General features: G+C 39.6%; 1 protein-coding gene across 1 annotated transcript in view; it reads left to right on the plus strand.

Annotated features, from left to right (window-relative positions):
• ARHGAP42 (Rho GTPase activating protein 42) overlaps positions 1–25,925 on the plus strand; it is a 256,582-nt gene that overhangs the window by 191,642 nt on the left and 39,015 nt on the right. Inside the window, exons 6-10 of the mRNA XM_053670414.1 lie at positions 5,092–5,202; positions 15,521–15,625; positions 17,568–17,697; positions 22,363–22,463; positions 24,103–24,212. Coding sequence (XP_053526389.1) covers positions 5,092–5,202; positions 15,521–15,625; positions 17,568–17,697; positions 22,363–22,463; positions 24,103–24,212 — 557 coding nt within the window. The remainder of the gene's footprint in view (positions 1–5,091; positions 5,203–15,520; positions 15,626–17,567; positions 17,698–22,362; positions 22,464–24,102; positions 24,213–25,925) is intronic.

A 25,925-nucleotide genomic window follows, 5' to 3' on the forward strand; every position in this document is an offset into this window, starting at 1 on the left:
TTGGGTCCTCCTTCTTTGGGACTCTCTGAGCTTCCTGGACTTCCTGGAAGTCTATTTCCTATGCCAGATTGGGGAAGTTCTCTTCATTTGTTGGATTCTTGTTTCTTTGTTCTGATCCAGTTGGATGTTTATTTCTTCCTTTTGCTCCAAATCATTGCTTTGAATCCTGGTTTTCTTCTTGTCACTGTTGGTTCCCTGAATATTTTGCTTTATTTCATTTTGGGTATCTTTCATTTGTTCTTTCATTTTTGATCAAGCTCAATCAGCTCTATGAGCATTTCGATTACCAGGGCTTTACATTCTTCATCAGAGTGGTTGGCACTCTCCTCATCACTTAGTTCTCTTTCTGAGGTTTTCAGAAAGAGAAAACCTTTCTTTTCTTTTTTTAACTTAAAAAAATTATTTATTTTCATTGTTGTTCAAGTACAGTTTTCTGTCTTTTACTCCCATCCCAGCTCACCCCCCAGTGCTTCCCACCTCCCTTCCATTTCCACCCCCCTTAGTTTTTGTCCATGTGTCCTTTATATTTGTTCTTGTAAACCCTTCTTCCCCTTTTCCCCTAAAATTCCCTCCCCTCTCCCTTCTGGTCCCTGTCAGCCTATTTCCTATTTCAGTGTCATTAGTTATATTTTGCTTGCTTGTTTGTTTTGTTGTTTAGGTTCCTGTTAAAGGTGAGATCATATGATATTTGTCTTTCATCGCCTGACTTATTTCACTCAGCATTTTGCTTTCCAGTTCCATCCATGCTGTTGCAAAGGGTAGGAGCTCCTTTCTTTCTGCTGCATAGAATTCTAGTGTTAAAATGTACCGTAGTTTTTTAAAATAATTTTATTTAGTTATTTTTCAAGTACAGTTTTTTGTCTATTTCTCCCATCCCAGCCCCCCACCCCCGCCCTGTCCTTCCACCTCCCTCCCATTTCCACCCCCCTTAGTTCTCATCCCTATGTCTTTCATATTTGTTCCTCCAAATCCCTCCCCTTTTTTTCCCCTTAAATTCCCTTCCCTTTTCCCTCTGGTCACTGTCCCCTTGTCCTCTATTTCAGTGTCTTTCTTTTTATTCTGCTTGCTTGTTTGTTTTGTTGTTTAGCTTCCTGTTAAAGGTGAGATCATATGGTATTTGTCTTTCAACACCTGGCCTATTTCACTCAGCATAATGCTTTCCAGTTCCATCCATGTTGTTGCAAAGGGTAGTAGCTCCTTCTTTATCTCTGCTGCATAGAATTCCATTGTGTATATGTACCACAATTTTTTGATCCATTCATTTATTGACGGGCACCTAGGTTGCTTCCAACTCTTGACTATTGTAAATTGTGCTGCTATGAACATTGTGGTGCATAGGTTCTTTGAAATTGATGTTTTAGGATTCTTAGGATATAATCCTAGCAGTGGAATTGTTGGGTCAAAAGGCAGGTCAATTTTAATTTTTCTGAGAAAATTCCATACTGTTTTCCATAATGGTTGTACCAGTCTGCAATCCCACCAACAGTGAACTAAGGACCCCTTTTCCCCACAACCTCTCCAACATTTGTTGTTGGTTGCTTTGTTTATGATAGCCATCCTGACCGGTGTACAGTGGTATCTCATTGTGGTTTTAATTTGCATCTCTCTGATAGCTAACGATATTGAGCATCTCTTCATGTGTCTCTGGATATTCTGTATGTCCTCCTTGGAGAAGTGTCCGTTCGAGTCCTTTGCCCATTTTTTAGTTGGGTTAAATGTCTTCTTAGAGTGGAGTCATGTAAGTTCTTTGTATATTTTGGAGATTAAACCTTTGTCTGATGTATCATTGGCAAATATGTTTTCCCATACAATTGGTTGTCTTTTTAATTTAATACTGTTTTTTTTTTTAGCCACGCAGAAGCTTTTTATTTTGATGAGATCCCATTTGTTTATACTTTCCTTTATATTCCTTGCTCTAGGGGACATATCGGTACCATAGTTTTTTGATCCATTCATTTACTGATGGGCACCTAGGTTGCTTCCAGCACTTGGCTATTGTAAATTGTGCTGCTGTGAGCATTGAGGTGCATAAGTTCTTTGGGATTGGTGTTTCAGGGTTCTTAGGATATAATCCTAGCAGTGGAATTGCTGGGTCAAAAGGCAGATCTGTTTTTAGTTTTCTGAGCAAATTCCATACTGTTTTGCATAGTGATTGTACCAGTCTGCAATCCCACCAACAGTGAACTAGGGTCCCCTTTTCTCCACAACCTCTCTATCACTTGTTGTTTGTTGCTTTGTTTATTTCATTTGGGCCATATTTCTTTGTCTTGGCGTAGCTGATAGGCTATAAGGGGAAGAGTGGGGCCTTAGGTATTCATCCAGGCAGGGCAACCCTTTTTGCTCACTGCCTATAGGGGAGGGGCCAGAAGAGGGAGCAATGCAGCTTGCCTGCTTGTCTCTAGTGCATTTTCCAATGGACTCTTGCGTCTGACTAGAAGTATCTCTCACTGAGGCATTGGTGACCTTTCAAAGCAGATTTGGTTTACAGATGCATCTAGATTAGCGGTGATTGGAAATATCTAGAACTTGCAAATGGGAAGAGCTGTCATTTCTCTCTTATCATTCTTTGTGCCCCCACAACCCCACAGATGGGATTGTGCATCTGATTCGCTGGGACTCATGGCTATGATTTATTACAGTGAAAAGATATAAAGAAAAATCAGCAAAAGATGCGTAGCATGAAGCCTGGGAGAAACCAGGCATCGGCTTCCAAGAGTCCTTTCCCAGTAAAAACACACCAGACACACTTAATTCCCCCAGGAATAAATCATCAGAAAAACATGTGAAATGTTGTCCATTAGACACTGAGTATAGATTAAGCATCCGTGGTTTTTCCTGGGAGCTGGTCACATAGGCACCTTCTGCTTGTCGTGTGCCCACATTCCAGACTCCCAGGAGGAAAGCAGGTATTCAAAATAAACCATGTTGTTTGCACAGATAGTTTTGGCGCAGTAAACTATGCTTATCAATTAGAGTGGTGAGAACCCTCCCGGAACCAACATTCCCAGATGCAGCCGAGGGCCAGCCTTGTAAGCAGGCCTGTCGGTGGACAGCTTCCGCACCTGCTGTGCTCTTCTCTGCGCAGCCTTGTTGGCCAGAAAGGGTCGTGTGTGTTACAGAGGTGGCTCAGAATCCTAGTTTGTTCCCACGCGCTAGTCAGCAGTCAGAGACATTATCTTTTACAGTAAAGAAGACCTTCAGAAATAACTTGGGGAATAGAATGTTATCTCCGAGGCTAAAAATATCCTTGTGTCCTTTACACCCGGTGGTGTTGTGGCGCTCTGGCTTGCAGACCAATTTTCTCATCTCTCTCTAACTCCCTCGTTCACTGATGTTGGGTTGTGGTTCGGAACTGGCTATTGAGTGAATATTGATACCACAGAAGCCAGCAAATACTACAAATCTGGCTGTGGCCCCCAACCACGGGAGTCCATTGTTAAACATTGATTCACATACCACTAACTATACCTTCTTACCATTCCTTCTGTTAACAATCTATATATGATTCGTATAGAATGCAATTGCCTTTTTGTGGATATTTATTTCTTTTCTTGTTTAGAAATTGTCTTTGGGAGCCGAGAAGCTTCTGGTTCACGTTTCCTACCTGATTTACATGTTCTTTTTGTATATTAGTATAAAAACTTGGAATTTTCAAGTTAAATTCCTATTGACTTGCTTCTCATATTGGGTTATTTTTAATTATATGAATAAATGCATAGCAGATATATATATATATAATTATTTTTAAAGGTGTTTCATATGAAGTTTTAAAATGCTATGATGTCCAAGCCAGCAAACCTACTTTTATCTTTTTTTAAAGCTTCTGCTTGTGAAATTGTCATAGTAAAATGGCTCCAAAGCAATATTCTATTCCCAAATTGTTGTTGGCAGATACTTAGTATTCTGGAGAGCCCGTTTTTTCATCTGCTTTTCGTAATCTCAGCTGGCAGTGAGGAGTGTGTAACCAGGGAAGAAGAGTAAAATCATGTCTCTCCGTTAAATCGAAGTCATTTTAAAGGAGGGCATCTGAGAATGGAATGGCCATAGAAAGGAGAGAAAGACAATATCAAAAAGAAAATGCAATTATTTCAGTAACACTTGTGTCATGCTCGATCGATAGAACCTCGCTGCAGTCATGAAGAAGAAATACACACGGCATCGGTGGAGCATGAAGCACTAGGTCAGAACCACTGAAAATTTTCGGCTCTGCTACCAGCAGCCTTATCTTTTTAAGAGGTTACCTAATGATGTGGCTTGCTGCTCAGTGTTGTCAAGCAGTTCTTCAGTTAAAATCTGAATTTGCTATTCAGTGTTCAAAATCTTTTATAGTGTGATGCTGATCGTAGTTCTCACTACTTCCCTCCACTTGTTTATGCTGTTGATAAACTGTCAGAGTCTTTCATGCCTCTTTACTTTTTTATGAGAGCGACCCTTGTTTTTAGCTTTGACTAGTCACTGCCAGTTGTTCAGCTTAAAAGTCCACTCAAACCACTATCATTTTCTTCCAGAACTTAAGTGTCTTTTTCTGTGACCCCATAGATTTTCAAATACATTTATAAACCTCTTCTGTAATATTTCCATTTAAATGAGTTGAATGTTGTATCTTTACTCTGTGTTTTTTCTTTCCTCCCACCCCACATACTGTGAGCTCTTGTGTGCAAGGACTGTGTTTTCTTCGTCTCTTTATTCCAAGGACATAATAATAATTGCCATATTAAAAGTTTTGGCAGGCCCTGGCTGGTGTAGCTCAGTAGATTGAACCCAGGCTTGTGAAGCAAAGGGTCGCTGGTTTGATTCCCAGTCAGGGCACATGCCTGGGTTGCAGGCCAGGTCCCCAGTGGGGGCCATGTGAGAGGCAACTACACATTGATGTTTCTTCCATCTCTTTCTCCCTCCCTTCTTCTCTCTCTAAAAACTAATAAATAAAATATTTAAAAAATAAAAATGAAAAAGAGTTCTTAAAAAAACCCTTCTGGCAGGACTTCATTTTTAATCAAGATTTCAGAGTGGAGCAGGATTGGCGTCCCGCTCAAACAAGGAAACATCATTGATTACTCCCCATGTCATGGTTTGCCTTCTTGTGCCCTTCAGGCAGACACACAGATCGATCGGGAACATCAAAACTTCTATGAAGCATCATTGGAATATGTCTTTAAAATTCAAGAAGTTCAAGAAAAGAAGAAGTTTGAATTTGTTGAACCGGTAAGGTTTAATTTCCCGACAAAATAGTAAGATCAGTATATCCTGTGGGGAAAAATGATAGTGTTTTTCTGTTGAAAATTACAATTTTTAAACACAAAAAGGGAGGGGGTATAAGGGAAGGGGCCAATAGATGAAGCACAGGAAAATTTTGGGGCAATAAAACTATTATATATAATACTGTAATGGTAGATAAATGTCATTATACATTTGGGAGAACCCATAGAATGTGCAACACAAAGAGTGAATCCTAATGTAAACTGTGGATTTTAGTAATGATGGATCAGTATTGGACCATCACTTGTAACAAATGTATCTCACTAATGCAAGATGTTAATAACAGGGAAGACTGTGTTAGGTGGGTGCCGGGGGTAGGTATATGGGAACTATGTAATTTCTGCTCAGTTTTTCTGTAAACCTAAAACTGTTTTTAAAAAATACTCTATTGGTTTGAAAAAATAAAAATAAAAGGATGTACATTACATATACCTAAGTGAACATACCTGAGCACTAAAGTGACCTGTGGGGGCAATTTTGCCCCCAAGTCCCCCCATCTGCCATGAACGAAAATGAAACTACCAAGACATGATCTGCTTGGGGAGGAGAGGTGGTCAGTCTTTCACAGGAGAAAGACCAAGAACCTCTTCTTCAATGGCTTTTATTGGGTTGTAATAAATACAGGTAAACAGGAATACAGGTAAAGCTCATCAATCAATGTCAGGTGGCAAGGATCAAACAATATATAACATTTCAAAGAAATCTGAGAGCTTAGTCTGAGTCAGTGTCTGTCAGGTAAGGGGCTTGCAAAAACTTTGGGAGACATGCTCATTTCCTGCTCGGACCCTTATATGAATGAAAGCACTCTTAGCAAAGCAGGCTTCACAGGACTTTGTGAATTCTTTCTTGTGCCCGATCACCCCGGATCTCGCTCTTGCCGACAAAGGGCTACACCACCTTCCCAGTCAGGTTTTTAGGTTTAAGTGGATTAGAGCCAGGAAGTCCTTCTCCCAGATGGAACTGAGGACTCAGGCCATGTCAGAATAGCCAGGGGGCGAGGGTCCATCACTCCCTGTTTGCTGCAGCCCCTCAAGTCCTTCCTTGAGGGCCTCCCATGTGATCATGTCTGGCTTAGGTCGCACCCCCCCCCAGGGGTCTTACCTGTTTCTGACTAACCGACCATGAGTTGGGGGCAGAGATAAGCTTTGTCTCCTTAGTGGCTCACATTCCAGAGGTTGCTCACTCAGCCTTAGCCATAGGGGGAAGTTACAACTCCTAGAAGTTACAAACCAGGCAGAGCAGTTCCCAACAGTGAGCCATATACTCAAGCTTTAGGTGAAGGGAGAAAACATCAGGCTGTATTTTTCTCCTTTGTTCCACCCCACTTGCTTGCAAGGCTGGGCCCTGTCTGACTTTCCAATGAAGTCATTTATTTTCCTGAGTCAGTGTAAAAAGTAATGGGTTCCCCAACGTAAGCCGCATTACAGAAAAGAACAGGTGGCTGGTCTTTATAAGCTTACTTCATTTTCTTAGCATTTTCCTCGCAAGTAATATCCTAATATGTTACCAGTATTGGCTAAGTAGGCATATTCATGAGGCATCAACTGTGATGAATAAAGGTAAGTTCCATAGTCAAAATAATCTTCCGCTGGGATATATAAAGCTCAGTTCCCACGAGGGGACAGTGATAGTAAAATATATAGGTAATCAAATATGTAATTTAAGCCATATTTTCTTCCTATGTCAGTTCGTAAAAGAAAATACTCTCTTTCTACTTTAGTGGAAGTGATGGGAAAGAGGGAAGGAAAAACATCGATTTAAAATCTATTTGACCAAATTTCTTTCTTGATAGACACCCTTCAGTGATTCCCTAAAGATGATGGGCAACTGAGACAGAGCAGAGGCTGGGCTGAGTTTTCAGTCCCCGCCCGGTTCGCAAGACCGCTGCTTCTCTCCTTACCCTCCAGCTGGACCTACCTGACTTCCTCCTGTAAAGTCGCCACCTGACCAGTTTACTAGACCAGCCCTTCAGCTAGAGGGATTTAAGCAACTGGAAGTCACACGCAGGCTCAGGGAATTAACTCTTACTTTTTATTTGGGATGGCAGCCTTAGCTTCTAGTTCTGGTTGCCAAACACCCAAGTCCTTAAACCCCTTAGAATGAATTGCTAACCTCTATTTAGTAGATACTTTGAGAAGCTGATTAAACGGTTTTTAGGCGGCCTCTGAAGCTCATCTGGGGTTCCTGGATAGCTGGTCAGCCTAACAATCCCTAGTCTTAGGAAGACACCAGTCCTACTGCTCCCTTTCTCTTGGACTAAGTTCTGCCTCCGAATCCTACCTGGGGTTTTGAAGCCTCCCTCTCTCCTTGCTGGCAAACTTCCTCCTGAGAGCCTGCCTTTTGGAATTTCTGGAATCCAGCTCTTTCTGATACTAAACGACTCTAAATTGTTAAGAGTATCCCCATTCATTCTGATAGTTTTCCTTCATACTTTTCCCTTTCCGGTTCCTAGTTCCTTCAGACACTGTGCTCATTTGCTGCTCTGTCCTTTTTCACACCAGGAATGATCCTTTTCCACCTGTAATAATTCTTTTATACCTGCAGTACCTCTCCTGCTTCTGAGGGGCACGCAGGTAGCCCATTTTCCCATCTAAGCCTCTTTTCATGGCCCGTCCTGTCTGGGAACAGTTAACTAGATCAATCTGTCATGTAACACTCGGTATATAAGGAGAAGCCTGTAAAATCGTTTTCTCACAGGTGACAGAAGGAATGGTAAGAATTTGTGAATTCCTGTGATAATACGTATGGAAAGTGGGAGCTGCCCTTCAATTGAAATGTGTTTTCTTTTTTCTCTCTACTTCATCCCAACTGAGATGGTCTGTAAAGTCTTCTGTAATGCATGCCTTTCTTGTGACTCCACAATCAAAATTGATGTTTAAATTTGTCTTTCTTCCAAAATATTTTCTTGGCTGCTGTATTTTTCCTATTAGTATGTCTGGCCAAATGAAATAGCGCTGTCAGTTTAGTCTAGTTTTTTTATTTCTAGCTGCAGAATCTGTTCTGTGGGGTTGACTTAATTTACATTCCAATAATGAGAAGAATAGAAATGGGAGCAATGAAACATGAGCACTTGCTGTTTAAGTTATGCATTTACAAATTAATTTGGAGGAAAAAGTTTTTAAAATTTCAAAAACAAAGCTCCCAGAAGCTATAACCATGAAAACACATGAGGATACTTTCATATCTTTGCAATTTTTATCCTACAGAAATTCAATTCCTGTTGCATTACTGTTTTACATCGAAGAAATCTAGCAGTCTATTCTGTTTAGCCCAGATTTAAGTAAAGCAGATTACCCCAGGGATGCAACTTATCTCATAATAGAGATTGTGAGATACCAAGTCTGTAAGACAAGTGTAAAATAGTCCTGGTAATTCGAATTATATAACATTCTTTATGATAAGCATTTGAGATTATTTTACCTTGTTTCAATTACATCAAGATCCTGCCACTTGTGATAAAACTTTTATAGAATATTTAGGTGGTATTAGAAATAAATATTCCTACAGTGTTACTATTTCAAGAAAAAGCTTGAGGAAAGAAGCTAAAACATGGGGGGAAAGAGTCCGTTTACATATTTTTAAAGTACGCAGTAAATCGGCTTTTTAAACTCAGCTCTACATTAACTGTATAATTTTAGGGGCAATCTTTTCTTCCATTTTATATAAAAAGTGATTGTAGATGTCTGGTGACCTCTAGACACTTGCCCCACTACCTGCATTGGTTGAGGTAGGACATTGGCTAATGTCCTATTCACTGTGGGGGCTACTATCCACATATTGATACAGCATTTGAAGTGAGGTCAGTATAGACTAAGATGCACTGTACGTGTGAAATACTATTAGATTGCAAAGTTTAGTACAAAAAGAAGTTATCTCACTAGTACCTCTTTTATATTGACCACATGGTAAAATAATAGTATTTTGGATATCTTGTATTGAATAAAATACCAAGTTAATTTCATTTGGTTTCATTTTTTTTAATGTGGCCCCTATAAACTTTAAAATAGAACATTTGTGGTTCATGTTACGTCTCTGTTGAACAGCACTTGACCTCATGCACCCACGCTTACCAACAATATGTATGAGTTCAGGTTTCTATTGCAGGGGAAAGATCAGAGAGGAAGAATCATCCTGTCCTGATTCTTAATTGTACCATCCTGCTACTTCTCAGGGTTGCCTGGAGTTTATGACAATTTTGAGGAATTACGGGAGAAGGCTTGAGAAGCAGCTTATGTGAGAGAGTTGAGCCCTAGTGTATCAGAAGTATATTATTGTGCATAAAGTTTTGCAGCTCAGAAGACTAAAAGACTGTTTTTGTGAGTGAACTTGCTGATGGCTCCTTCAGCTCCAGTTTGTGTATATGTTCCTTCTATCCTTGGAGCATCCTCAGCCAGGACTAATGTTTTGTGTGCAGCCGTGTGTTCTCTTCATGTTTATCTCCCACGATCCCACACACTTTACTACTGGGCAGTTGGTATCCTTGCAGACAGAGAAGTTAAGTCACAGAAGTATAGTTGTCTGAGGTCACAAACCTAAAAGGAGGAAAGCCAGGAATCTAGAGCCCAAATCTGAAGTCACTATGTTTAGTGTCATTTGTTGCCTTATTGGCCACTTAATTACAGGAAGTAGTCCTTTGTAGTATTTGCTGTGACCAAATAAAATGGATGACCCCTTCGGTTGTGGCGTAAAGCTATTGTAATTTTATTAAATTAGAAAAAGAAGAGGTTGACTTTTGCCTTGGTAAAGGTAATTGGATCTGCCCACTCATTCATTTGTTCTTCCCTCCCATTGTCCTCCTGTTGTTAAGTCTCTCCAGGCCTCAGCTGCCCGGTCGCTCTCCAGGCAGACACAGAGCGGTGCCCTGGCTGAGTGGGCGTGAGCTGGCGTCCGACGCCAATCTGATAGCTGTGCGGTTGGGGCACATTTTTCACACCCTGTGTACCTCAGGTTTTGATTGGTTAGTAGGGGGTAAAAATTGTACGTGGTTTCCAGGATTGCGGTGAGGCTCAACCAATGCAGGTAATGGGGCAAGTGCATGCTGCATTGTTGGTATCAGTAAGGTGTTAGCGGTGTGAGGTCTCCTGTGGACCATCACCCCTAGATAAGGTAGAACACCTTTATTAGTGTGGCTTCAAGGCCAGACGTAGCCTTTCAAAAACAGTTTGAATTTTTATCACATTTTAAAATATACATGTAAATTCTGTAAGAGCATTTTTCTGGAGTATTCTTTATAGCCTTTATTTTGGTCTTTTTTAATATTATGTTTTAAATTAATATAAAAATTAAATCATTATATAGAAACTGAAGTATACTGCTTTTGATAGCCATTCCTTAGTTTGCTAGATTTAACTTTAAATCATTTTCTAAAGAAAATTTCAGTTAATTTGCGTACTATGTTATCATAAGCTCTTTAGCTTAGTATATCACGAAGAATACTATAAAATACTTTTGGGGTTCTTTAAAAATGGTTAAATAATATTGAGACTGAATAACAACTACTTGCTAAGTTAAAAAAAAAAAGGCTATCAAATAGTATTTGACCTGTAGGTCTTGAAAATTAAACCTTTTGTGTTCTTTTTCAACATGATTGGTAAGCTCTACTATACAAAATTTAATTTAAGGTACATCAAAGTGAGCAAATAAGACAGGTCATTGTTTAAAATGTTTAGTAGGGCTAATGTTTAAGTTTGTATCCTGCTGAAAGCCTTAAGTGCAATCATTCTATAAAAACGAAACAAAAAAATCTTCAGGTCATATACCTTACAATAAAATCTGTATTGGCCTAGGTACTGTCATTTAAAAACCTGAAATTTGCAGTAATTGTTAGATAGTTAATAAAATACTGGAAAAAGTAAGAAAAATACATTCTCTTTGTTTGGCCGACTCATCCCCTTGAACTTCATTTTAGAAATCAATCATGGAACAGCTTGGTCTAAATGTAGCTTCTGTGGGACTGTAATTACCTTGCTGGCTACATTACCTTCTTCATTCCTCTCGAGCTGAAAAGATAAGCGGACTTTATTATTGTTCATTGCTTGTGTTCCTTCACCACAGACGTTTATGTCTATCCACTTAACCTGAATTTCATCCCTTTGAATGCTTAGAAGTATGCCTTCAGGAACTCCAGTGATCCTTCACTGCTGAGGCAATATGATATAGCCGCAACTTCAAAAAGTTTTGACTTTAAATTAATTGAATCCATGTACATATCTGTCTGTTCATTCCTTTGGTCTTTCACCTTTCTTTGATGGTCCTGTTTTAACAGTTGTCAGTCCAGGTCACTGCTGACAGCCTCTTTCTATCCTTGGCCCTCTCTTCAGATTTCTCACTTCTCTGGTTGGGTTTTGATACCCACTCATTTCCACTCACTGACTCCTCTGTACATCTGTGTATTAGACTTAAAGTACTTCATAGTCATCGTGAGGCCATTACTATGGACAGGAGCAGTCAAGACTGCAGGGTTAGCTCGCAGGCCGGACACCTGTGAGAAGAGATGCCTTGCCTCTGCCCTCTCTTCCCACTCTTCTGAGGGGTTCAGTGGCCATATGTAAAGGCCTACATGAGACTTGATTTTTTTCTCGTGCACTCTGGTGCTCTGTGTGTGGGAAGTGCTTATTTTTATTTTATTTAGGGCAGTCTTATTGGGGTGTCAATTCACAGATCATACAATCTTAGCCATTTGTAGTTAATTTTTTTCTATATTGTTGGAGCAGGGGGGTCCAGCTTCATTCTTTTGCGTGTGGTTATCCAGTGGTTCAAGAATCATTGGCTGAAAAGACTATTGCCCTGGCTGGTGTAGCTCAGTGGGTTGAGTGCTGGCCTGCAAACCAAAGGGTTGCCAGTTCCGATTCCCAGTCAGGGCGCATGCCTGGGTTGCAGGCCAGGTGTCCAGTTGGGGGGGGATGTGACAAACACACTTGATGTTTCCTACCTCTCTTTCTCCTTCCCTTCCCCTCTCTCAAACAATAAATAAATCATCTTAAAAAAAGACTATTAATTACCCATCTTATTGTCTTGGAACCCTTATTGTCCAGTTGACCCTGGATGTGTGGCTTTATTTCTAGACTCTTTCAATTTTCTTTCATTGTTTTATAGGACTACCACTGAGCTAGTGTCTGTTTCACTGTTGATTACCACTGCATTGTATTAAGTTCTGAAGTCCAGATGTGTGAGTCTAACTACTCTGTTCATCTTTTTCAAGATTATTCTGACTGGTTTAGCTGCATTGCTATTCCATGTGAATTTTAGAATCAGCTTGTCTATTATGAAGTCACCTGGGCTTCCGATAGGATTTCATTGCATCCTCCCATCCATGAACATGAAATAGTTTCCTTTGATTAAACCTTCTTTAATTTCTTTCAGCAATGTTTGTACTTTACAAATTGCAAATTTTTTACTCCTTTTTAAAGAATTTACTCCTAAGTATTTTATTCTTTTTGAAGCTGTTATAAATGGAATTGTTTTTAAATTGCATTTTCAGGTTGCTCATTGCAAGTATATAGAAATACTATTGATTTTTGTATATTGATTTTGTATCCCACAAACTTTTTGAACTTGTTTATTCTAGTTTTGTGTGTGTGTGTATGTGTGTGTTTTAGTGGATTTGTCAGGATTTTCAGTGGTTAATTTCTTAGGAGATGAGGAATGATCACATCTAAGTATAAGAGCCTTTGTATCCCTCTGATTCCTCTCAGTTTGGGCAACAGTCATCTGGAATTACCGCACCAATTACTTTGGGGTTCTTTCCCTCACTCCCACACTAGTCCCCTTGCTCTCCTTCATCTGCCATTCACGGTGTCACTGCGAACTGCGAGCCCTTAAGGCTGGAAACCCGGTGATGAATGGGCTAGCAAATTGGGAACATGTGTTCCTTTGCTGAGTTGTGATGTGTTTTTCTAAATGATCGCTTATCTGTAAATGCAGTATCAGTTTTCACATTTGGTCATGTTATTGGAGTGACAAAATGTAACTTGATTCTAAAACCCTTGGGAATAGTAAAGTTACTATATGACTATTTCCTAATGATAAAAGTGACTTTCTTAATATTAAACCCTGATCTATCTAGTAGTTTACAGTGGTTATTATTTTATTAAGGGGCAGGATTAGTTTAAGGTAAGCTGGGACACAGTAGTCTTTTCCTCACCACTGTTCCCACCCCAGCAGATTGAACAAAGAAAGTGACATGCAGGAAATGCAATTCTTAAAGATTCAGGCTGTCCTACTAAGTTCCCTTCATTTAGCATCATGGAATTCGTTGTGGATAAAATGAACTAGTATATATTTATTCAAACCTAAAAATCATTTAGTTTTGCTACCATCTAAAGGCAATTATTTCACGCATTCTGTCTTCATTAAACTTTCCCAAAACCTGTTTTCAAAGTAGATGTGGAACAAAAGGGAAAAGTGGGTGGTTTGTTGAATATAATTTTTTTGAACCTTCCAAAGAATCGTACATTCTCTAGTGGGTGCGCTGCATGTATTGTGTCTGCAACTACCTGTCAGCTAGTGTATCTGAATTCTGTAGAAGACGCTAATAAAGTTATTTATTTAGATGGATCTCATGGGGATTGGGTGTTCCATAGGAAGATTTATTACAGATAGTTTTAAAGTATCTTTTATATGTGTAATTGAATTTTTTGTCCTTACAATGACATAATAATAGCGTCTTCCCTGGTGCATCCGGTTCCTCGGACAGTTGAATTTTGGATTAATAAAACACGAAACAGTACTCCTTTTAACAACTTCATAACCTATAATTATTCAGCTATTTAGAACACCAATGTTCTCTTTATATTTTAAAAGTATTTTCTTATTTAGTTCCTGTAAACCTCTGAACCTGCATATCCAAGCCCCTATTAATTAAAGGTATTTTCCAGTCCCATTTTATAAGCTACAGTTCTTTTTAATTGGGCCACAATATGTGCAGATTATATGTTTTAAGTTACTGGTTAATTTGAGAAATATCATAGCATCACTTTAGTAAAGGATAATCTGTTGACTACCTCATTTTGATAATAATTTTCACTTGATGTAAAATTGACAATGTAAAGTAATTCTCACATTGACAACGTATTTTGACACATTTTCAGGCATGGTTCAACAAGAGATGCACAACTGTTAGAACATAAAAAAAAATCTGAATGCTTTCTGAAATGAACGTGCTATTGTAAGTTGACTTATTATAGGAAGAAAAGCATTAGATTGTTTTCATATAGAAACAGCACTTGCCTGCTGGAAACCATAACACACGGACTAGTCAATCTTTAGCTAAATCCCCTTGTTTCCCTAGATGTAAAAGATGTTTTACATTGTTTCTTCCTTAATTTAAAATAATAGCTTACGACAATTAAAAAAAAAGGAAATTACAATACATTTTTAAAAAATGAAAATACTAGCTTACAAATGTATCATGCTATTTGAATTAGAAAATCATTAGCCACTAATAAAAATATTTTTTAATTTTATTGCTTGAAGAGGTTGAGGAAGAGATTGAGTTGATAGACAAGTCTCAGAATAAAACCTCAGTGAATAAAATGAAAAAAAAATAGACAATTTTCCAGTTAGAATTTAGCAACAGCTGTGTACTAAAACTGTGTGGAGAACTGCTCTTACTGCATGAATAAGAATGTCATAAATAAGCACATAAGTAGGCCAGGATCGTAGAAACTATGGTTTTCTAAAGATGTTTTTTTACTTTTATTCTTATATGAAAGATCTGTATCTGTCTCGTTTTTGCCTAACTCTTAAATCTGCTTTGCCTTCTTGCTGCTTCAGAGGGAAATGTTTGTTCAATTCCCAAGTCAGTTCTGCCACCTTGTGGTATGTTCCTTAATTTCATCTGGCCAAACCCTAATTCCTTCTGTTGGGTACCTCTTACCTCTGATTTACTATTTCAGGCTTCTTCCTGTCCGCATGTTTTATCTCCCTGCTTCAGTTAGAAGCTCTTGTAGAACACATCTCTTTAGTCTTTATCCCCATTAAAGGTCTCTCCTCGATATTCAATACATTTGAATATTCGAGTAGTTAATGTAACAGCCGTCCATGACAAGACTCAAAAATTAAATCACTGTCTTCAAAAAAGGAAATAGAAATTAGCTTTTGTGTTTTCTGTTTCATATCCATAATTTTAGTGTCAGCTTTGCCAAACAGATTGAAAATTTATTAGCTGAGAGATTAGAATGCAGTGTCATTTCCCCATTTTATTATATTTGATCTTTTTAAAACACGTTTTCATGGTTTCTTTTTCATCTCTGTATTTTTGCAGCTTTTGTCGTTCCTTCAGGGTTTGTTTACTTTTTACCACGAGGGATATGAACTGGCCCAGGAATTCGCACCGTATAAGCAACAGCTGCAGTTCAACTTGCAGAATGTAAGACTCTACCTGTCCTCACTGCCTCTGCTTAGCGGACCAGATGGTCACAGCGCAACTGGGTTACAACCAGGCCAAAACTTTGGAGTCTTTCCAGAACTCGTCCACGTACAGTAAAACCTCACTAATTTAGAAAAGCCACATTATAAATTTATTGTAGGATGTGTTGACTTCTAGCTCCTAGTTGAAAGTACACCAGGAAAGAGCCAATCTTAATGTTTAAAAGTGTACATTAGAAAATATCACAGAAATAAATACCACTAAGGAATAGACACCAGGAAGTCTGGAAACTTTTGCCGTTACCCAGTGTTGCCGTTACCGAGGTGACCTTGGGTAACCTTTGCTTTCTGAGAGGACAGCACTTCTGTATTCACGAAACGAAGGTTGTACTTTAGCACTCCAAGCTTCCGTCTCTGCATGGCAGGCATATAGCACAGCTGATATTTATTGTTTTCTAATAATAAATTTGAACAAGGTTTGAAATATAAGTGTTTCAAAGCTTAAGTGAGACTTATTTGCAAACATCCTATCTATTTCTGTCAGGGTTTATTTTCTAAAGTTGTCTAATCAATTATTTTTATATCTGATTACATAGTTATATAAATTCTGATTTGCGTCTGTTGAATACCACATTAAAGAAAAAAACCCTTAACCAACCCATTTCTTTATTATCAAACCTGAGAAATGATGAAGTTCTAATTGTTCAGAGCTTTGTATAGATGACAAGTTATTTCTGAAACCCTGTCTAGTACTCTGTAGCCAAAGGAATTTGGAAAGCTCCAATTTAACTTCCGATACAAAGCCTGGCTTTCACTGTGTCTCTGATTTTTGTCATTGTGACGATGCCCCGTGAACAGCTGTGGCATTCTGGTGTCCCATGAGCAGTATGTAATTGGATTTATTCTACCTGTCTTTTGAATTTCAACTTTTTACTTAACCTAGATTGTCTTGCAGAATGTATTTTGCTTGAAATTCATTCCGTTGTTTTTCAATATGGAATGCATTTGGATTTCTTAATAAATATTAAAACATAAAAGTCAAAGTATGTTATGGCTTATCTTCCTATTAAACACAATTATCTTGAGATTCCTGAGATTTGACAAAAGGTAAGGAATAGGAAAAAAATCAGATTCTTACATTGAAAAGAGAAAAGTAGCAAAAGTGGCAATTAAGGACATTCGGAATTTTTATTATGGGCCCAACAAAATCTTAGAGTTGGGTGATGATGACTTTTGTTTATTGTTGAGATAATGTGGCTTGAATGCAAAAGATTCTATAGAGAAAAGCATTACACTTTTTATGTTTTACCCCAAGTATTTTTGCTGTAACCTGAGTAAACTATTTGTTGCAGTAGAAGTAGAACTTGGAAATCTATTCATTTTCCAAGTTAATTTATATACAGACTTCTTGATCATTGTGTTAGGATTTCTGGAAACCAAACTAAGTGACATTTCTTTAAAAGTGTTTGGAATATGGGCAGTGGACTTTTTCTTAAATGAGTGCTACTTGTATGAAAATATGTGAATTTGGTTTGTTTTTATCCCCCAAAAGAAATGTAAGTGCCTGGGGATCTGCTTTTTTACCTTAGGTATTAGTGATTATAAAATTCTCTTTAATAAATATTACATATTGCTAAATGCTATAATTGGCCACTAAATAATAATGTTAGTGTGAGTAACAGGAAAGAATCATACAATTTACACACACACACACAGACTGGGATTGAGATTGAGAGATTCAGAGAGACACATGCAGACGTTTCACTAAAGCCATTCAAAATCAGCTGTAGGACTCAACATTGGGGGTCATGGGTATATGGGTGAGTGGTGCTGGAATAATTAAGGTCATCTTGTGCGTAATTTGCAGTTTTGAAGCTTTAGGCTCTAAGTTCCTTAAAACAGGTAGGAAAGAATGAATAAAATTGTTATTTTATTTATTAAAGACCAGGAATAATTTTGAAAGCACTCGACAAGAGGTAGAGCGGCTGATGCAGAGGATGAAATCTGCCAACCAGGATTACAGACCACCCAGCCAGTGGACGATGGAAGGCTATCTTTATGTCCAGGAGAAACGTGAGTCACAAAGACATGACTTAACGTCTCTGACCGTTACGTCCTGTTTCCATGAGAGGTGACTCGGTTAGTACTTTTTCCTTCAAGTACAAAGACTGACGTCCCTTACAGCTATATCGTATTTAGTCTGTTCTGCCACCATCACCACCAAAGTGAGGGAGTTTTTTCCCATTTCATTATCAATATCTCTCAGTTGGTATACTGTTGAACCTGGAACGTTTTGTTTTGTTTTGTTTTGTTTGATGATATGGTAACATGAGTTCAGCTTTATCATTTAACTGTGATATCTAATCTCAACTTAAAGTTTGGTGGAAAATTAAAAGTCACAGCCTTTATTGGGACGAACCGTCTTGGCGACTTGGATAATAGTGCGCCCTGCAGCAGTGTTATTTCACTGACTTCTGTGTTTCGTCCGTGTCCGGCGGTAAACCTGGCATTGTGTGATGTCAGACTGGCGCCCTTTACTTCCTGACATTAGGAAATAAGCATCAGACCCAACAGAGCACCATTGCAACTGCCTCCTGCTCAGAAAGTTTTTCTCGCAGAAATAAAATGCCGTTCAAAATTGTTTCACCAGGGTCCTCTCCGCATAGTGCCTGTCACTAAGTGGAACCAGTCTGACTAAATTCGCTCTCTAGTTCGAGCCAGATATGCCCTAAAACACTATTTTTATACTCTTTATGGTGGAGGAACGATTTTTTAATTTCCAGTCTGTCATGGACACAAAAGCATGTGCTTGTATTTTGCAGTAATGTCAAATTGCTGTGAAAGATTTGAAATGCTTATCTACACTTGACCTTTCTCATTTATGGAGACCTACCAACCACACGAAATAGCACTGCTCTAAAGTTTCCCTGTCGGTCAGTAGACAATAGAGTAATGAAATTGTTTTGATTGGTAAGATATAGTTACAGGGTTTGGGATGCAGAAGCTGGAGACAGCAGGTCAGCTGTAAGAGTTTTCCACGCAGAATGAGGACATGACCGCTAAAGTGCAACCCATTTTATATTTGACATGCTCAGTCGATGCCCATTTGTTAGTTGGTTGCACGCAAGCAAATAATGATTTTATCCGACAGACTCAGCAGACACGGACGGACTGGATGGTGGAGGGCTGCGGGCTCGGGAGATCTGGGTTCCAGGGTTTTCCCATCATAACTGTCTGCCTTGACAAGTCTGTTTCCAGATGTTAAAACAATAGCCTTAGTGCGCCTCCTGTGGTGGCCTCTTAGCAGTACGTGCGTCTGAGGCCCTCGGTCCAACTCCCCTTCTCTTTTTAGCATCCTCTTTTTTTTTTTTTTTGATGTTGCCTTCTTGGTCCCTAGACACTTTCTATCTCAATTTTGTCTGTCTCCCCCTGCATTATTTGTACAGCTTTAGTGAGGTACGACTGTCACAATAAATTGCACATGTTTAAAATGTACAGTTTGAAGAATGTTGCTGTAAGTATGAACCTGTGATACCATCTCCACAATCAACATAAGGAACATATTCCTCACCTTCTGAAGTATTCTCGTGCCCCGGATGGAATCCCTCCCTCCCTTCCTTTTCCCACTTACCATCCTTCCCCCTTCTCCTTTCCTGGGGATTTAAAAAGAAAAAAAATAATGGATGTGTATGCCTTTGGAATTGTTTTTATACGAGGGACAACTATGCAAAGCCCCTTTCTACCCGGAATCTCTGAAAGCATTTATAATGCAAAAATTTGATCAGCCCACTAAGACATACTGATTGTGCTGTTGCTCTCCCTGAGAGTCAGTTCTCTGGGAAACAGGAAAGGAGATGAGGAGGATGGCTTCAGGGTGTTCATTCTGTAGTCGAAGACCTGAGTCAGACTCATTCAGTCAGCGACCAGTGATCCGTAGTGACTGTCAGAGCTGTAACTTGTGACAGATAGAGATGGCCATGATGGGGCGGTGGCGGGTCATTGCAGTTCGGACACGGAGCTGCACTTGATCTGGCAGTGTGGTTTCTGTTACCACCTCTGGGCACACAGTAAAGTGTGTGCTGATGGACTGAGTTTAACCGGGAAGAGCAGGGGTACCAAAAAGTCGGACAGAACTACGTTGGAATTTCTGCCTGCCATCTGTTAACTAGGGGATTCTGATCGAAACTTTCTGAGCTCAGTCTCCTCATAGATAAAAGAAGCAGATTTATACCTATCTTGTTTGTAATGAGGTTGCAAGAACTGGAGATTATGTATGTAAAATGTCTCTGTCATTGGTAGTGGTGTGTAATAATACTATTCTGATTACCATGAGCTTTTACTGCTCTGTGCAATTTCGGTTTATCTCATTTGATTCTTAAAACCACTCTTGAGAAGTATTATTCCCTAAAAAAGAACTCCAATCACATGCCTTATTGATAAAGTAGTACCATCTGCAGCTCTTATGCTCTATTTGCTTGTATGTAAAATTATATATATATATAATATGACTTAAAAACTTCTTAGATAAAATTTTGGCACTTAGTAGGTATTCCATGAATGTTTGTTTCCTTCCATTTTGTAAACATCATCTCAGCAGCCTCAGATGATGACTGGATAAGATCATTAAATTTGTTTTATTTTGCAGCTTTAGAGCTATAATAAATTTTTATTTTCCAAGTCTTTTTTTTTTTTTAAGGACTTCAGAATTGCCAGTCTGAGAACATCTGCCCTGGCCTAGCGCCAGGCAGACTTTAAAGAAAGCAGCATGTGTGTGCAGCAGTCTCGAAGATTAAATGCTCGAGATTCTGAACTTATGATGGAGGCAGGAAAAAAACAAGTGAGGTCTGAAATGTCATCAGAGTGTTGTGGCAACCTTACTTCAAAATTATGGGTAACACTGCTGCATAAATCGTTCAGTAGTGAAGTCACTGTAAGGATTTCCACACAGTCACTTCCCACTAATCAGCTCTAAGCCTTGAAAGTATTTTACACCGCATAGAACTGAATTATCAACAAGCATTGTTAAGCATTATAGTGTAAAATGTTCCCCAAACAGAATCGAAGTTAAATGCAATAATCCTTTGTGATTACAAAGTGTACAGCTGAACCCCATAATTTTAGAATCTGGACTGGTTTAAGTGTTCAAGCCATGACACCAAGAGCGCTGTTAGTACAGGAAATAAAATTTCAGATGGCTCACGAAACACTTTTCTCAAGAGGCGCACCTCTATAATTCCATTTCCCGCTTTTAAATATATGGTTATGAAACCAAGGCAACAATAATATTGTACATAATTGTTACTAGAGAGATCCAGATGTTAAGCAGAATGGGGCCCTTGGTAGAGAAATGACATCAAAAACAAGCTGTGTTTTCAGCCCGCTGAGCTACTGTGACATTTGGATCGAGGATAAATGGCTGCCCTGTGTGAAAACTGAAGCCCCCCCCCCACCACTTTGGTCGTGGGAAAACCGCACTCTCGATGCATCCCCGCCCTACAGTGAAGCAGCAGCCCCTCATTCCTTAAGGAGAATGGAAACCAATAGCAGGGTGTGCTGTGGGGGAGGGTTGCATGGTATTTATGGGGAGAAAAAGTTACACAGATAAAACTTTCTTGTGCTCTAAATAGTGAAACATTTTCATTTTAAGAAGTTAACTTGAATCACTTTTGCTCTGATGAGTGGTAAGAGGAACGGGCTGTTCCTCTTAATAACTCCAAGGTAACTCCAATAATAACTCCAAGGTCAATTAAGTCTTAGAGAAAGATGACTGATGTGTTCCTTTATTTATTTGTCAAGTATTTGTTGAGCGCCAGCTTTATATCTGGCCCCAGTCTAAGGATTAAGAATGTACCAGTCATCAGGACAGCTCACTTTCCTGCTGTTAGAGCCTTAGAGTCTAGTGGCAGAGACAAACAATAAATAGGTAAAATCAGTAAAATTAATTATAGTTTAGACAGTGATAACTGCTAAGAAGAAAATGAAACAGAAAAGTAAAGCAAGAAATGTCAAGGTAGGGTGTTGCTATGTAGCTCTCCTGTAGCTCTCTCTACAGGAAAGGTGATATTGGGAAGGTGACATTTAGGAAAAGGTCTGCAGGAAGTGACAGTGCAGATACCTGAAGGAAGAGTAGTGCAGGTCGGGGGGACAGCCAGTTCAAATGCCCTGGGGTTGAAATGCATTTACTGTTTTCAAGGACCAGCAAGGGGGCCGGTAGAGCTTGGAGCAGAGTGTAAGTGAGGTGAGATGCATAATGAGGGGCCTTATGAATATTTACTTTGGTGTTTATCAGGAGTGATATAGGCAACCACTGGAGAGCTTTGCACAAAGGAGTGAAATGACCTTGCTCAATTTTTAGTAAGGTATTTCTGGCAGTTTTAAGAATACAGGATAAGAAGGAGACCAGTGATAGTAACCCAGACTATTATTTCTCATTCTTCCTACTTCTGTGGGATATAAGTATACCCTCTTTTACAGCTAAGATCACTGAGGTTCAGATCTAAGGCAACCCTCAAGTCCACAGAGTGTCGGAGCTGTGGGTAAAGCCCAGCTGTTTGAGGCCGAGGCACTCTGCCCTGCACCACTCTCTGCCCATTCTTGCCTTGCTCACTCCCATTCAGACAAGTTTCAGACGTACATGGTCTGTGGAAATCCTCAGTTGTGTATCACAGCATCAAAACTGTGCAAACCTGGACACCCATCATTTCTTAACGGCCTGTGATGTTTGTCTCCTTACATCAGGACCACTTGGTTTTACCTGGACTAAGCATTACTGTACTTACGATAAAGGAAGTAAAACATTCACGATGAGCGTCTCAGAAATGAAATCCAGTGGGAAAATGGTGAGTGTCTTTCATTTTTATTTTTAACCCTCATTTTTATTTCAGAAATGGAAGTAAAACAAACGAACCAAAAAACACAGGTGCTTGCTTTTCTAATAAATATGCATGCAATTTTTAAAACTTAAAAAGTCAAAAAAGTCTCTCTCACTTTAGTGACCTTGATAACTTAAAAAGGGTGACCAGGATTTCCTTGTCTGCAGCCATGGAATGTTTAGCAGCAGCTGAGTTAATGGTAGGGACCCTTCGGTGGACTCCCAAGGTGGCATCTCATGGCCCTGGTGTAGCACATTGTTCCTCTGTCACTTGCTTGGCCCATGGCCCAGAAGGGACTCCTGTCAGAGGCTGGACCAGGCCCAAGGATTCTCTGTCTCTGGCCCCAGGTGGCCTTTCTGGGAGGCTGCCTTTGCCCCTGCAGGCCTTTGCCTCTTTTGCATTGTGTACTGTTTACTGAAATGCTGGCCAACAAAGTTTCTCCTAAGAAATCGGCCAATGCTCATTTACCCCAAACGTAAACTGGTCACCGAGTATCTTGTGTGGCTAGTGAGCGGGATGAAAGATGGTGTCCTTGGAAGATGATGTTGTCTGGCCTTCTTTTAACAGATTAGAAAATCACAGTAGTAAAAGTAAGCGACACGCCCGGCTAATTTGCGGCGTGGATCGTGGCAGGTAAATGTCGGTCCTTAGACACATGCTCATGCACAGCAGTTGAAACGCATGGTGCTGGGGCATTCGTTAGTCTAATAATTCAAATGGAGAGACATATAAAATAAAGGACGGCATAGCAGAGGAAAGGAAACCTTGGATTGCCACCATCCTGAGAAGTCATTAAATGCTATAACCACACCTAGTCTCTACTCTAAAGGTTTCATAAGAAAAGATATTGCCAGAAAGTTAGCTTACGTGACAGTCAGTGAGCTAATATCAAATAGGCCAAGCCAAAGTGCTGTTTACAAGTCCGCGATGCTTGCAACCACAAGCAATAGAATTAATCAGTCATTAGGCAAACATTCCTCCTAAAATTGGCATCTCAGGTATGGAAGAAAACTTCACCTATTGAGCCTGTGTCGAATCCTGCCCAGAGTCTCCGTGTCAGCGGCGGGGCAGGAGTCGGTTCCACGGGAGGGCGCTGGCCCCGTAGCAATGCTGCTCTAGAACTTTACTGACCTGGTGACCCCCCTGAGGTTTCCAGGCAGCTGTCGTTTGATGCTGAGAGGCTCTAGTGCAGAGGCACACGAACGCACGCGTCTAGGAAGTTCCAGTTCAGAACAGTCGTGTTGTGTCCCGACAGACATCCTGGATGTCTAATTGGGACATTACCGTAACTCTGTAATTTCATACCTTTCTAAGTCTGGAGACCTAAGGCATATATACACTAGAGCTCAAGTTAACATTGGCAGTCAGTGTGTTGAAGTGAACTGGACAGGCATGTCACAGGAGTTTTTGATAAAACACATAAATGCAATTAATTTATTAGTGAAGAGTTTGGTATATTATAACTGGGCAGAAGTCTTGTTTGTATGACCTGGATGCATGACCTGTACTCTAAGTTTACCTTTCCGTGCAGCACTTCCATGTGGAAGATTGAATATTTTTCAGTTCACCTTGTCATTGTGTCCATGTGTGTCCTTTCTGGTTTCAGAACGGCCTTGTTACCAGCTCTCCAGAAATGTTTAAGTTAAAATCTTGTATCCGACGGAAGACAGATTCAATTGACAAGCGATTCTGCTTTGACATAGAAGTCGTGGAAAGGTTTGAACTTTTCTTTTTACTTTATGTTTAGTTGTTTCTGTATTTGAATATAAATATGAAACAGCACACAAGTGCTTGTTTTTCAGTCTATTTTTAAAAAGTGCAGCCCTGACTGGTGTAGCTCAGTGGATTGAGCGCGGGCCTGCAAACCAGACAATCGCGGTTCAATTCCCAGTCAGGGCACATACTGGGATTGCAGGCCGGTTCCCTGCAGGCCAGTTCCCAGCAGGGGATGCATGAAAGGCAACCATACATTGATGTTTCTCTCCCTTTCTCCTTCCCTTCCCCTCTAAAGATAAATAAATAAAATCTTAAAAAAGTGCACGTTTATTTCATTCTTTTACATGTTCAACAGATAAATATTGCATGATGCTTTCAGAAAAATAAATCAGACACAGAATGCTAGCAAACAGTAACCACTCAGAGAAGAGTCTGGGAAATCAGTAGAAATGACTGCGTCAGGGGGAAGTGCCTGTTGTGGACTTGGGGTCCCCGTACAAGGAAAGGGCCTGGCACATTGCTCCTGGGTCAGCCTGCTCGCAGACTTCTGCGAAGCCCAGGGGTCCTGCTTCCAAGGAATAATAGGACACAGGTGGGAACGCCATCAGCTCCTTCAGCGAGTGAAGTTCAGGGTGTGCCCTGTGCGAAGCACTATCCTGGACATTCTTAGCCACAAGATACTGGAGGCACCTAAATGTTGTGCACCTGAGTTTATAACCTAGTGGGAATATTTAGCTCTTCTTTTCTCCTGTATCAGTACAGGCAGAATAGAAACAAAGTGAGAAGGGGTGTGCTTCTTGATTTTTGTTCTAGTCCATGGTCTGTTTTTCTCCCCCTGCTTCCTGCTACATTTTCTCTGTACTCTAGCTTTATGTGTGGGCTCTGTATACACTAAGACGTGATGTGTGTACTCTCACATACTAGATACACTGTAGCTTATGGATACGGTAGCTTGTAACTATCTAGTAGGGCAAGGCCCCCATTTTTACTCTTCTTTAAAATTGTTACCCATTTTAGCCCTGTGTTCTTACATGTTATGGATCCACCTACTGAGTTTCTCTTCCTCTTCAAACAAATCCTTTCAGATTTCTGACTGGAGTTACATTAAAGTTATTAAATAATTGATGGAGAATTGGACTCTCCTTGAAGATATATATATATATTTTTAGATTTACTCCTGGGTATTTTTTTCTTATTACAATTTTAGAATTCTTTTCACTAGTAGAAACTTTTTCTTTTCTAAATGGTTAAGACTAGTGTATAGAAAAGCTATTATTTACTTTTATATGTCAATCTATATCTAGCATAGTTGTTGAACTTCTAGTGATTTCTCTTTTTATTTCAGCCTTTTCTAGTTACATGGTCTTTGGGGACATTGTGAGACTCTGCCTCACAGGTCTCATTTGTAAGATAAGGGCAGTGAGTACCCACCTCAAAGGAGACAGCACAGGGCCTGGAACATGATAAACAGCCAGCAAGTATTGATCATTGTTATTTTATTATTGTGGCTGTCACTCTGACTCAGAGATAAAGTTATCTTAATTTTTATATATTGAATACTTCTTTTAATGATCTATTGCCCTGTTTATAGAAGAGCTATATCCCTTTATCACAGTTTTAAGTCAGTCCAGGTTTTTAAACATACAATATTTAAATGAGATTTCCTGCTTGATGTTCCTCTTCACAAAGCCCTCCGATTTCCTGTTTAAGTGT

Source organism: Artibeus jamaicensis, unplaced genomic scaffold, assembly GCF_021234435.1.
Source record: "Artibeus jamaicensis isolate MK-2021 breed Jamaican fruit bat unplaced genomic scaffold, CSHL_Jam_final contig_585, whole genome shotgun sequence".
In the NCBI taxonomy this organism is placed as follows: domain Eukaryota; kingdom Metazoa; phylum Chordata; class Mammalia; order Chiroptera; family Phyllostomidae; genus Artibeus; species Artibeus jamaicensis.